Raw genomic sequence first — 13,665 nt, 5'->3', positions numbered from 1 at the left:
TGTTCATCTGTCGCCGTCCCCCATTGTTCAATGTTACATCCCGGCGCCTTTACTACAAAGTTTTCAATTCCCCCGTAAAATGCACTCATTCGCCTTCCTCCGTCAATCTCCTCTCCCACTTTCCCTCGCGTTTTATCCCCCAGCCCAAACAATGTATCCCCATTCCACCCTCTCACCGCTCATTCCTCTTCCTACCTGTGGGCCGGTTCCTGGTGGTGGTCCTGCTGCTGCTGCTGGTGGTGGTGGTGGTGGTGGCTGGCGCCGCCCGAGGCCTAGTAGCCAGCGCTGGTGGCGGCTGCTGGAGTACAGGTGCAGCGGGCCTGTTGTAGTTCGGGGGCCGATAGCCGAAGTTCCTCGGTCCAGTGTAGCCGTAAAACCGATAGTGTGTCCCGTGAACCAAAGCAAGGAGGCAGGAAAAGGAACAGAGAAGCCCACCAAGCAGCAGGTGCCTCATTTTGAATGCCTATGCGCTCACCCTTTACCCGGAGCGAAACACTGCCCACGAACGCGCAGAGTTCCACACTGGACCTATTTAAAGTCTCCAGACGCTCTTAAGAGATATCCCACCCACTGATTCTCCCGGCGCCCCTCCATTGGAGTGATGTTGAGCAAAGGGGTGTGCGCACGTTGTGGGCTGGGCTATCTCTCCATTGCCCCCCAGAGACTTCTGAAATCGGTACACCCCACCCCAGAGGTCCTCGTTTACCAAAGTAGGGGGTTTCGCACTCTGCTGCAGCAGAAAATCCCCCAGAAAATGGACCCTTTCAGCTGCATTATTGTAAATCACTTACATGTGATGAGAGCACAGATACGCAAACTCACCCCATACAGCCGCGAACAAGGCAACGGGAAATCAGGCACAGGGCTTCTTGTATAAAGAACACGGAAAGCATGCCGATTAAAGTGCCAACTTGCCGAAAAGGTCAGCGGTAGGGCAGGCATCTTCCTCTACAGAAAGGTCCAAACGCTGTAACCGAGGACTGCATTTTGTTTATCGCGTTTCTAGTTTATTTCTGTGTTCAGTTATTGTGTTCTTTTTGTATTTATTACAAGTATTTGGTTTTTGACAAAGTGCATTTTCTTAAGAAAACCATACCTTATTTCATAATCATATTTTTTCTTGTTAATTGTTATAATAATCATTTACATATGTTAGGCATTCAGCAGCTATCGGAATACACGATTACGCCAGAATGCTTATACATTCCACCCATATGTGTTTACATGAATTGGGTGTGGCCTTTTAATGATTAAATTAAACCTGCGTATTGAGCAGTGAGCTTATGTTGTGCAGTAGTTTCTTTATGTATCCGTATTATTTATAGTGAAGTGTTGGGGCCCACAACGTCGCCCAAGATGGCTGTCCCAAGACCAAAGCGGGGGCCTCTAACGAGGGCAAAAGCGGAGGGCAGATAGCCCGATGGTAATGGCTCTAACACTATTATATCATGTGCTAGGCACAATTATATGCAGTACCCTTTGGAACACCACAAACAATACTACAGTTGACAGTACACATTCACATTTGGTAGAAGCCTGTACTATACAGTAAAGTGGTAGCAATGGCTGAGCAGCCAGCTTATCTCAAGAGCAAGTGAGCAGTATCAATAGTTACACAAAGGACAGCAATTACTATGATTCAGGCAAACACTGACTCAAGGCTTCTGAGTAAAAGAATATACAATATACATCAGTTGTTTAACATTTCACTAAAATAAAGCAGTTTAAAAATCACACTCTTAATACACTACACCACTTCCAATAGGTTCCATACAAGTTAAGCTCACAAAATGAAGTGGGAGCAAAATGGCACTCCAGAAATTTAAAAGGGAGGCAAAGAAAAAGTTAGGCAGAAATTGAACAGCACCAACAGGTAAGTAAGCAGGGCAATCTAGAAAGAGGAACTACAGTGATGGAATTAAATCAAAAAGGCTTAGGGCCAAAGTCAATAGGACAAAAGTCTTTTGCACAAGATCACACAGTTCAGGGTAGTTCGCGGTTAAGTCTTTGCCAAGAGTTCCGGACGAAGTTGGTCGGTAGAAAAGTTAGGTTAAAGAGTAGAGAAGGACAAGCCCTTGGATTGGCGAAAGATTTCACACACTTTCACCGCGGCTGAACGAAACAAACAACCGGATTTGAACAGTGCCTTTTAATGGAGAAGAAGCTGTAGCTGAGGCAGCCGTTCCTGGTAGTCCCTGCAGGCTCACGGTTCCTGAAGCGACTGTCAGACTGAAACGAAGTAGGAAGACTGGAGGGTCCTTCACTACCCAGGGAAGAAACCAGCAGCAGAGCAAAGCAACAAATAAAAGGTGTGCTTCTTAAAACCCAAGCAGAGTCCGACCTTCCTGGCTATCCGGCCCACTGTAGCTCTGTACAGCGAATTTGACCAGAGGAGGGAGTCCTGGCTTGCAGTTTGGGCGAACTGGTTGGTCCCACCAGCTCAGGGGAAGAAGATTCCTGGAGGATCTTCTCTGTCGTTGGAGTTTGAGGATTCTGACCTGCAGCAGGACTTCACCGGGCAATTCAGCCGTGGTAGGGGTCCTCTTCTGTCAGCTCCTCATCGGTTCTTTCGTTCCAGTGGCGACTCTGCCTTTCCAGACCCAGAGACTTGCTTTTTATGCAGTTTTCCCCCATTCACACAGCCTGGCTGTCAATCACACAGCATGGTGGCTGTCCCACCGGGACAGTCACCACAGCCAATCATTTCGGAGTGCGACATGGGTCAGAAGCCAGTGAAAAGACGGTCAACAAAGGAATCAAACCTGGTTTGGCGCGCAAAGTAAAAGACAAGAAAGACTTTTACAAAAAGAAATGGCGAATCAACCCAGCCGGAACCGTAATAAGGCATATATGGTCTAGCGGGTTTAAGTTCGAGGCTAGCAAGATAGCCTAAAACAATACCAAGGTTATTTAAGATAACCGCGGTAGAAAAAATAGGGTAGTCACCACTGCCACCAGCCAAGTCTTGATGAAAAGGGAGCGAAACAATGCTCCAAGAGAAACACACATAAAGGGATAAGTATTAACCCTTTCCAGTACTCCATGTAAGATGGTTTGTACTGGGTCTGTGGTTTTACAGAAGCTAATAAAATTAATGGCAACTTTATATGTTCTGGGAGACAGTAGTCAGTCCCAGAAAATGGAGTCTGAGTTGGGACGTCTAAAAGACAAACCCGTGTCACTGCACTGAAGGTGCTGTTGTACATGCGGGCGGAGCGACCGCTGACGGGCCCATGGGATTAGAGCTCACCCTCGAGTACTTTAAGATGAGATAACTGCACCTTGAGGTGGATGGAGTGCAGGATTCTCTTACTCCAACACCAATCAATAAGGACAACTCAAATGGTTTGGCAAAGGGAAGTCCGTTTAATGACAAGTAAAAAAAACTGGGAAACATTAGGAAATCATCAGTCATGCGATCGCTCGTCTTGCTTAAACTTCCACAATCTTCATTCAAACAGCAATTCTTATAGGCAAAAGTTATCATCATTGACGTGTAACACTCGAAAGTTTGTCATGCAAGTCTATTGGTTGGAAAGGGTAACTTAAGTATAGGTACTATATCTGTATATGGTAACGTGGTGTGGGGATTGGATAACTCTTATCGGGTGGGCCTCTACGCCCATCCCTCTACATCACTCGTGCTATACGTCACTACAAGTACGACGTCTCATTGGTTCTAGTAACTGTAGGACCCTAGATTACTTGGTCCATTGTGATTGGGTCAGTTACACCCCCAAGCATAAATCTCCACTTTAATTAACAGCATGCAGAATGTTCATCCAGATGCGGCATGCCCCAACATTAACTCTGCCTCCCTTCCATCAATCAGTACTTTAGGGCTATTTGTCAATTAGTTGGCTGAGGATGACCTCGAAACTGTAGGCTCTTATGAGGGAAAGTTATGGCATCCTCTGGTTTTGGGTGACATCAGGCGTTGGTACCTCTTCGCGCTTGGCTGGTCACGTGTCTATACACCGTGAAGCTGCTTCATTTTCCATCTATTTGCGTATTTGATTCTCTCTTCGGCCTTGCCACCTGCCTGGGCCTCCTTATGTCGACCTTCACGGGCAGGCTGCTATGCTCTTAAGTTTCGATTTTTCGGAGTTGCCGCTCTCCTCCCTTCCTTGAGTTGACCTCGAATTCCTAGGCATGAGCTGCTTCTTGCTAAATTTCGATTTCGCTCTTTCGTCTGGCTTTGTGCTGGTATATGAATCCTGGCCTGTATGGCCCCTACCATCCTGGCCTTAATTCTGCTTTCACATAGAGTGGACTGCACTTATATAATGTGCTTCTTTGAGGTAGATATATATAGTTGGCGCGTGCCGCTCTATTCTTCTGCTAAGCATAGCAAGCCGCACTGTTTTCTTAGCTTCTTGCGTTACAAGCCTATGTACAGGCCGTTAGCTGGTTGCATACTTTCATCCTGCTTTATGGTTACCTTTCTTTATATTTCGGCATCGTCTCTTCTTCTATGTCTGTAATATCTTTATCCATGGTGTTTCGTCTTAATGTGTAATCCTTTGGTTGTTGTTCGTTTATCTCTACGTCTGTCTGGGCCCTCGTGTTGTCACCATTCGCCTTCGATTAAGGCCCTTTGGGTCTCTTCTGGGACAGTTTGAAAGTAGTCTTCATGTCGTGTCAGCTGTTGGTACGGTTGTCTCAACGGGTACCGTGCTGCCCATGGTTGTCTGGTAATCGCCACTTCAACAGGATGGGCACTGGACAAAGCCCTAGCGCGGCTCTCTGCTGGTTTATTTGCTCATCACACATCACTTATCCCGGCAAGTATGTTTCTGGTATTTCAAAATGGGTGCCTGGAGTGCAGGCCATATCTGGGACCTCCTCTACACTCCCCCCTCTGGTCGGTTCATCGACCACTTCTGCTTCCTCCTTTGGGTTCACCTTACTTGGTTCTTCTGTATTCATTTCTTCTTCATCTTCTGGGTCTGTACATGATGGTGTGAAGGAGTGTCTCTTTGGAGTCCAAATTTTTATCACTCCTTTCAAACTTCCTGCTGTTTTTACATGTTCATCTTTGTTCCAGGTCATTAGCTGGCATTTTCCATTTGGACTACAATAAATCCATTTTCCTTCGTACTTTCTTCGTTTCCTGGGGTACACACATTTTGTTCCTTCTGGCGTATATTCGCTGGCCTTCACAAATTCTCTTATTTCTTCATCAGTCAGGTCTCTGGGCTTCCATCCTGGTTTGACGTTGATCATGATATTCATCCCTATGGCTTTCTTTGCAGTTTTCTGGCATTGTGAGATAATAATCTTGATAACACAAAATCCTAATAGTATCATCAGTAGCAGGGCTCCCAGGAACTTGAATATGTCTGCCATCCATTGTGGGACCCATGGGACTAGTGTTCCAAACCAGCTGTCATCATCAACTTCATCAGTTTCATCAATTATCTGGTTCTGTAGGTTTGTCAGTATACTTATGGCTTCTGTTAAAGTTCAATTTTCTTCGTCATGAGAATGTATAAATGTGCAACATGATTCTCCGATTTTTGCACAAACTCCTCCATCCATCGCTGTGATCATGTCAGGCACATATCTGTTCTGTAGAGTCATCAGTCGGATTGCTCTTAACTCTTCCTTGATTGCGTTGAATCCCTTTATTGTCGAGTTGATGGTTTGCAGTAATTCCCATCTGTTGATTTGCAACCACTTAGTATTTGCTCCAACTTGGAATCTTGGCATGATGGTCGTTGTGAACACAGATGAGGTGAGGCTGAAGAGCCTGTGCTCATACGGAATTGCATGGAATGCTTCTTCTGATTTGGCAGAAAAGTAATTTTCTCTCTTCCTTCGGGATACCAGCTCAACAGATCTCCTTTTCCTCAGGTGAGCATCTGCTTTCGGGAAACTGTCAAGCTTCAGGTCGCTTTTCGGGATCACTAGTGCAGGAACGTGGACGTTCACTATTACTTGGGCCAAAAGCAAGCCCTTGATGATTTTTCTTTTCTTCTCCGAATGTACAGCTGAACCGTGCCGTAAGTCTATTTCCTTGGACGCAGATTATACCTCGTTGTCCCTGGTATTGATTGATCCAAGAACAACATGTCGTCACTTCCCGTTGGAAGCGACGTATCGAGAGCAAGTGAAGATGCAAGATCCGGAACAATAGCTTCCGGAAACAAAACTTTTGGAGAGTGTGGAGACAAAATGGCTGCTTCCCCAGGCCTCACGGGCTCAGAGAGAGACTCCGATGCACTCTCAATGCTGTTTACTGCTTCAGGATCGTTGGTTGCAGTACTGGTGAGGGGCTCTGTTTCTTCTGTATCGTATGGCACTGGTTGTGGAATCCTCTTGAAGTGCGTCGCGTGGATCCAGTTTTTCCGGCCTGCGACCAGCACCGCAGTCTGTGTGACCAGCAGAACTTGGAAGGGGCCCCGCCACCGAGGTGCAAGGCAAGAAGATTGCTCAAATGCCCTTGTCAAAACCCAGTCACCGGGCCGAATGCTATGACCCGGGCCTCGTATCATACAGGAAAAGCCTCTCGCACCTGGTGATAAATCAAATACAAGTTTTTAGTCAACTGGCTACAGTAATCTGAAAGAAGTACATTTTCAACATTTCTCAAAGAACGACATTTTGGAAGGATCCAGATATTAGCAGGTCTCCCCATTACCACCTCAAAGGGAGAGAGCCCAGTCTTAGTTTGAGGGGTTGTCCTCATAGATAACAACACAATCGGTAAGGCGTCCGGCCATTTTTATTTGGTGCCGGCACACGTCTTAGCGAGCTTGTTCTTGATAATGCCGTTGTGTCTTTCTACTAGTCCGGCACTCTGAGCGTGTCTGGCCGAATGAAACAGTTTGTCGATCTGTAATCACGCGCATATCTGCAGAATTACAGCGACAAAATGTGGACCATTGTCCGACCAGATGACTCTTGGTAACCCGAACCTAGGAAAATATTCCTTTAACATAGTTTTTGCAGTAGTCATGGCTGTAGCATCTTTAACAGGAAAAGCCTCAACCCATTTGCTAAAAGCACAGATGACGACTAACACGTATTTCAAATTATTGCACCCCTCCATTTTGATAAAATCAAAGTGTATTACCTCGAAGGGGACAGAAGGTGGACCAAAACTTCCCCTAGGAGTTGATTTTCCCTTTCCCACATTATGCTGTAAACAGATCATACAGTCCTGAACATAGCGCTCAGCTATTTTAGAGATTTTGTCATTTGCCCAAACCTTCTCCAACATTTTTGTAATCTTGCGGGCACATATATGTGTGTAGGGCCATGAGCCATGACGACCATCATCATGATGTATGCATCAGGAAGTAACCATTTCCCTTCAACTATGTCCACCCAACACCCATCATCATCGAGTTTCCCAAAGCCCTCAGCCCATTTTTTGGACTCTTCTAATGTAGCATTGGGTTGGCTATCCCTTACAGAATCAACACCCTCATCCATTGCATAGGCATTTACAGTCTCCTTTGAAGTGTACATGTCTGCAGAGAGATCAGTGGCAGTCTGTTTAGCTACCTGATCAGCAAAAGCGTTCCCTTTTCCTATATCATCTACAATCTTTTGATGTGCTGCACATTTTACGACAGCTAACTGAGTAGGGAGTGCAAGCGCTGAGAGCAGTTGTACTATTAAGGAGCCATGCTGGATCTTTGTACCATGTGAAGTTAAGAACCCACTTTCTGACCAAAGTCTCCCAAAGTTGTGAACCACCCCAAAGGCATACTGACTGTCAGTGTATATATTCACAGTAAGCCCTTTGGAAAGTTCACAAGCTCGGGTCAATGCTATAATCTCTGCGGCCTGCGTGGAGTTATGCGTGATTCTCTTGGTTTCCACGACTGTGCTCAATGTAGTGAATGCATAAGCAGCTGTGGATGTACCATCCGGAAGTTTGAAGCAGGAGCCATCGCAAAACAGCTCCCCTTGTGGATTGTTCAAAGGAGTATCTTTTAGATCGATTCTACCCTTTGTCTCTTGTTCGGTAGTATAAAGGCAGTCATGTGACTCTTTGTCACTGCAAGCAGTACCTTGCGGGAAAGGTAAGAGTTCAGCCGGATTAAGGACACAACACCTCTTAATTTGTATGTGTGATGCAAACAAGGTCAATTCATATCTTGTCAGCCGTATGGAAGTGAGGTGTTGCGTTTGAGTTCTATTCAGTAGAACATCTACAGCATGAGGTACCATCAGGGTTAAATCATGGCCTAGGACCATTCCCTCCCTCTGTTTTACAGACGCAGCAGCAGCAGCAACAGCTTGCAAACATCTTGACAAAGCGCATGCTACAGAATCAAGGGCAGAAGAAAAGTAACCGCATGGCCTATTCTTCCCTCCGTGTTCCTGCGTTAATACAGCCAAAGCACATCCATCACATTCATGCATAAACAACACAAAGGCCTTTTCATAGTTTGGTGTGCCCAAAACCGGTGCCAAGCACAATGCAGTCTTGAGCAAATCAAATGCACGCTGGTGCTCCATGTTCCACGGCAATGGCAAAGAAATGCCCTTCTTCGTCAGAGCCAACATCGGCTTAATCGTTAACGAGAAATTGGGGATCCACTGCCTACAGTAAGAAGCCATACCTATCAAGGCTCTAACTTCCTTCTGTGTATTTGGGAAAGACATGCTAGAAATGAGTTTTATCCGTTCAGGTGTCAATCTTCTTCCCTCCTTTGACAGGATATAGCCTAAATAGGCGACCTCCTGGCAACAATATTGAAACTTTTTAAGCAAAGTTTTGTGTCCATGTTTAGCCAGGTGAATAAGCAATAACACAGTGCCCTCCTTACAGTCGCTCTCCGAGTCAGCAGCTAAAAGTAAGTCATCAACATATTGAAGCAGTGTACAAGTAGAGGGCAACTCAAGGGGGGCGTGGTTTGGGCAGCCATGGAGTAGGACGTGCTTCCTTTGCAGCTCCGAGGGATCCGTTTACTGATCCGTGAAATTACTGATAAAAATGCTCTATTGGTTCCAGGATTGGTAGCACTGGCGTGGGAACGTGTGCTCTACACACTGTGCAAAGATTGGACGAATCGTGTGAGGAGTTCTGAAGGATTCGCTTGGCAATGAACGCGGCTGCTGGATACAATGTAACACAAAATGGCTGCTAACAAAGGAACTGAAACGTAAGCACCCGAAGCGGCGAAAAGGAGCTGGCAGCCGTGCGGGAAGAATGATGCCGGCATGTGGAGGTAAACCGGAGCCCCTGCGACTGTAAGCCGCATATATGCATCGTGAGACGCTGGCCTGCGACGCGGACCCTAATGAGGGTGGGTCGATCCGGAAGGCAGGGGCCCGAGGGCAGTGGGAGTGCAAGGTGAGCGGCTGGCACACAGCGCTGTGCAGTCCCCGATCGCATACAGTGGGAGCCCCAGCGATGCACTGACAAGTGTTTGAGCGGGGCGATCCCGTGGAGAAAGCAGGCTGGGAGCACCAGAACGCAACAGTGGCGCGATGCGTGCGCCTAGATAATAAGCGGCAGAGCGCACCCTGCGCGGTGCCACTGCAGTGGAGGGGCCGTGCTACAGTGGACGTGTGAAGCGCTCGCCCGGCACGTATTAATAAGCAGAATACTGTGGAAGGAAGCGGCGAATTGTGCACGGCGGCAGCCTAATAAGTGGCTGCTAAGGGTGGGAAAAGACACCCGGCAGTAGCGACTACTGGAAAACTTAGGGCACGAACACTGAACCGGCTCCAATGGAAGCGCTAATGTGCTCCTGGCAAAAATGAGGGACTAATAATGGGACCTGTTGGCACGCTGGAGGGCTGGAATGACCAGTGGGCCTAAGAGAAGTCTAAGGAGAAAACAGCGGATGTCACTACACAAAAGCATGGCATGCAGGGCAAGCTTAAGCGGATGGGGACACAGTCAGTGATGTGCTGCACACAAGGAGCCTGGAAGCTAGGTGACCACACCAATGGAAAGCGTGGTCTCTAGGACGCAGTTAGACACTTTGACACGCGGGAGGGCACAACCCACTCCGAGTGAGAGCCCAGCATACATAAGCTAACACCAGGGCTCCTCTAGGATAATCGCCCCATACCCGTGGGGGTACACTGGTGCCGAATTAATATAGGAAAGCAGGACTACACATCTGAGGCCAGTCAACCTCGGGTGTATAACTAAGGCTGCAAGATGTCGTGGCGAGGGGCTGTGCGTAAGAACAAAAATAAGCAATCCACGATGGAGGCATTCGTCAAAACACAACAATCTCCTATGGCCATAGCGCCCAAAGGCTTGATAGCACCAGGGGAGAGCGCCGCAGTGACCAACAATCATCAGATATTAGCGGCCATCACGGAGCTGCGAGACTCATGGGGGACAGCGATGTCGGACCTGCGCACTTCCCTGGAGGCTAAAATAGACACAGTAGGCATAGAAGTCACCCTGCTGAGGCAAGATGTTAGGGGGCTGGCGGAGAGAACGAGCAGCCTGGAAAGTGCGGTGAAAATCAACACGGACACCAGCACTAGCAATGCAAAAGAGATCCACATACTTAAACAATAGGTAGCTAACCTGGAGACTCGTGCGGAGGAGGCGGAAGGGAGAGCGAGAAGGAACAATAGCACCACAAAGAGCACAAGCTATATCCAACACGCCACAACCACAAACGGTGAGGGAACTGCAGCAGTTCCTGGGATTATGAAACTACTGTAGAGCATGGGATTTTGACTACAGCTCATACATAGGACCCCTACTTGAGGCATTGCGAGAAGCACACAAAGGGGACAAAACATTGGGATGAACAAGGGAAATGAAGGAGGCATTTGACGAGTTGAAACACGCCATATCCACTGATCCGGTATTAGCCACCCCAGATTATGAACGACAGTTCTTCATCTTTTCGCATTGCGACTCAGCAGTAATGAAAGCAGTATTGACTCAGAAAACCAGCATGGGACACAAGCCAATAGCGTTCTACAGCGGTCACTTGGACCCTGTCATGCTAGGACATTTCCCTTGCGAACAGAGTCTCACCGCAGCTGCATTTGCGGTGGAGAAATCATCATCGATTACAATGGGGTGCCCCACCACACTATTTGTGGAGCATGCGCTATTTGCAATATTGAATAAGCCTAAGTCCACACTAACCACACAGAGGGCGTCAGGTTATGAGATCATCTTGTCTAGACCCGAATTGTCAATTGTCAGATGCAGTACAGTTAACCCAGCCAGATTTATAGCGGAAGTTATTGAGGAAGGTGAATATGCTCAAGATTGTACACAGACTATCGAAACGTACTCATGCACTAGAAAAGTTGAAGAGGATGCACTTAAGGGTAGAGAGATTTTGTACATTGATGGGTCATCAACAATAGACCAAAGTGATGGCATAAGGAGAACTGGGGCAGCAGTTGTAAAAATGACAGAAGATTTGATGTATGTCCCGGTGAAATGCGTGCAGTTACCACAGCATTATTCGGCTCAAGCAGCGGAATTGGTTGCACTGATCTTGGCGTTGAAGGAAAGCATTGACAAAAGAGTTACTATATATTCTGATAGCGCATATGTCACGTCAACCGTCCACTCAGGACTGATAAAATGGCAGAGAAGAGGGTTTAGGAGAGCTGATGGCACCCCAGTGCAACATGCTCTTTTGTTAGCAGAATTAATTGAAGTAATTAATGATCCCCAAGAGATGGCTTTGGTTAAATGCCCGGCACACACTAATGGAGACGACCATATCTCGAAAGGGAATGAAACAGCAGACGCACATGCCAAGCATGCGGCATACATTGGTGAAATATGGAACCCGCCAGAGTCAGAGAGAGGGAGAGGGAGGGGAATGGCAAAACAGATGATGATGAAAGAAGGGTACACCCATCTCCCCGCAACACAGATAATGGAATTACAGGCAGCCGCACCAATGACAGAAAAGGAACTATGGGTAAAAAGAGGATGTACGATGTCCCCAACTGACGCACTGTGGCGTCAAAATAACACCGGAAAGGTGGTCATGCCATTGGCATTGTTGAACACCGCCCTGGCCCAGCTCCATCATCCAGCACATACAGGAAAGGAAGTAATTGCAGCACGAATTAGGGAAGATTGGTTCTGCCCCGAGTTAAATTCTCATGTAACAAATTTCATCAGCAATTGCCTCACATGCCAACAGTTTACGGCCGGTCACACGCTGAAAGTGATAAAAGGTACTATACCCCGGCCAGAGGGACCCTTCCTACACATTCATATTGACTACGTTGATATGATCAATGTATGTCAAGGACATAGGTATATGATTGTAGTGGTATGTCCATTCTCCAGGTGGATCAAGGCCGGACCCTGCTCACACGCGGATGCGTTCAGAGCAGCTACATTTTTTGTGAGAGAGGTCTTCCCCAGGTGGGGTCTGTGCGAACTGCTGCGGTCAGATAACGGCCCACACTTTGCTAATGAAATCTTTCAGCATATCACGTCCTTGCTGGGTATTAAACATAAATTTGCATGTGCATACCACCCGCAGGCCAACGGTGTATGTGAACGCCTGAATGGCCTATTGAAAGAAGAAATCGCAAAAATTCAGCAGACAACCAAGAAGAGCTGGTTGTACTGTCTTCCGCTGGCTCTATTTGAGCTAAGGAATAGGCCAGGGTCTGACCACCACCTCACTCCCCACGAGGTGGTGACAGGACGTCAAATGCGCCTTCCTCTAACGCCTACATCAAGAGCATTCACGGACCATGAAAACACTGCAACTGTTCTTGGTGACGGAATGTATCAATATGTGTCTTCTTTGATTACTAGTGTAGCATTTGTATCTCAACAGCTTGAGCGCACGCGGGGCAGGTCGAAGAGTTCTCAACAAGAAGACACCAACAAGGAACTGGGAAAGGAAGGACTATGCACTATTACTAAAGGTGACCATGTGCTACTCCGCAACTTTAATAGAAAGTGGAACGGCCCACGCATTACTGGTCCTCATTTGGTAGAAGAGGTAGCTACCAGAGCGGTGAAATTGCAGGATAAGCGTGCCTGGAATCACCTACACGACGTAAAGATCTACAAACTCCAGACCCGCCCTAGCGTTAACGACAGGGCCATTGGAAGAACAACAACATCAACAGCATCGGCTACAGAGAAGGAGACATCGACCACAGCTGATGACAATAGTGTCACTACACTTGATCACCCCCCAGATTCCCCAGAAGCAACTACTGCCATGGACATTGGACGCTTGCCCACAGCCCATCCCATGGTCACGAGATCACAAAGTAAACAAACTTCTGCCCAATTGAGCCACAGCCCCCTCCCCTCTAAGGTCACCCCCGATTGAAGGAAGTTGTATAACAAACTTGGGTATTGCACACACATATAAAACACTTGTATGTTTTCTCTATTTTTTCTCTCGCACATTCAGGTACCGTGTATAATTGTATTATTTAGAAAATAAGTAACTAACAGTGTGCTCTGCCCAGGAGTAGATGCTGCGGATGATAACACCCCTGAAGCCCTATCACACCAATGTGTATATCATATAAGAAGACCAAAGTACCTAAAAAGAAGAAGGGTACGCGTATATTACACCGCATTTGTTTTGGCCATAGAACAATCATTTCCCCATCTTCACGAGCACTTACCGGCTCCAAGAGATAGATCACTAAGATTAGCGTGGGAACAGCTCTTTGCCTGGGCACTGAACGATTACTTGATAGGGAGAGCTTAATAAC

At 47.1% G+C, this 13,665-nt stretch overlaps 1 protein-coding gene across 1 annotated transcript in view; it reads right to left on the bottom strand.

Moving 5' to 3' along the window:
- MATN3 (matrilin 3) overlaps positions 1-542 on the bottom strand; it is a 301,459-nt gene extending 300,917 nt beyond the window's left edge. The window contains exon 1 of the mRNA XM_069605007.1: positions 196-542. Coding sequence (XP_069461108.1) covers positions 196-454 — 259 coding nt within the window. The 5' untranslated portion in view covers positions 455-542. The remainder of the gene's footprint in view (positions 1-195) is intronic.
- Positions 543-13,665: the final 13,123 nt, after the last annotated feature.

The sequence above is a fragment of the Ambystoma mexicanum genome, chromosome 4p (assembly GCF_040938575.1).
Source record: "Ambystoma mexicanum isolate Mex_15411 chromosome 4p, UKY_AmexF1_1, whole genome shotgun sequence".
Lineage (NCBI taxonomy): Eukaryota > Metazoa > Chordata > Amphibia > Caudata > Ambystomatidae > Ambystoma > Ambystoma mexicanum.
The sequence above is the reverse complement of the archived record's forward strand: the minus strand, read 5'-3'. Positions and strand labels throughout refer to the sequence as shown.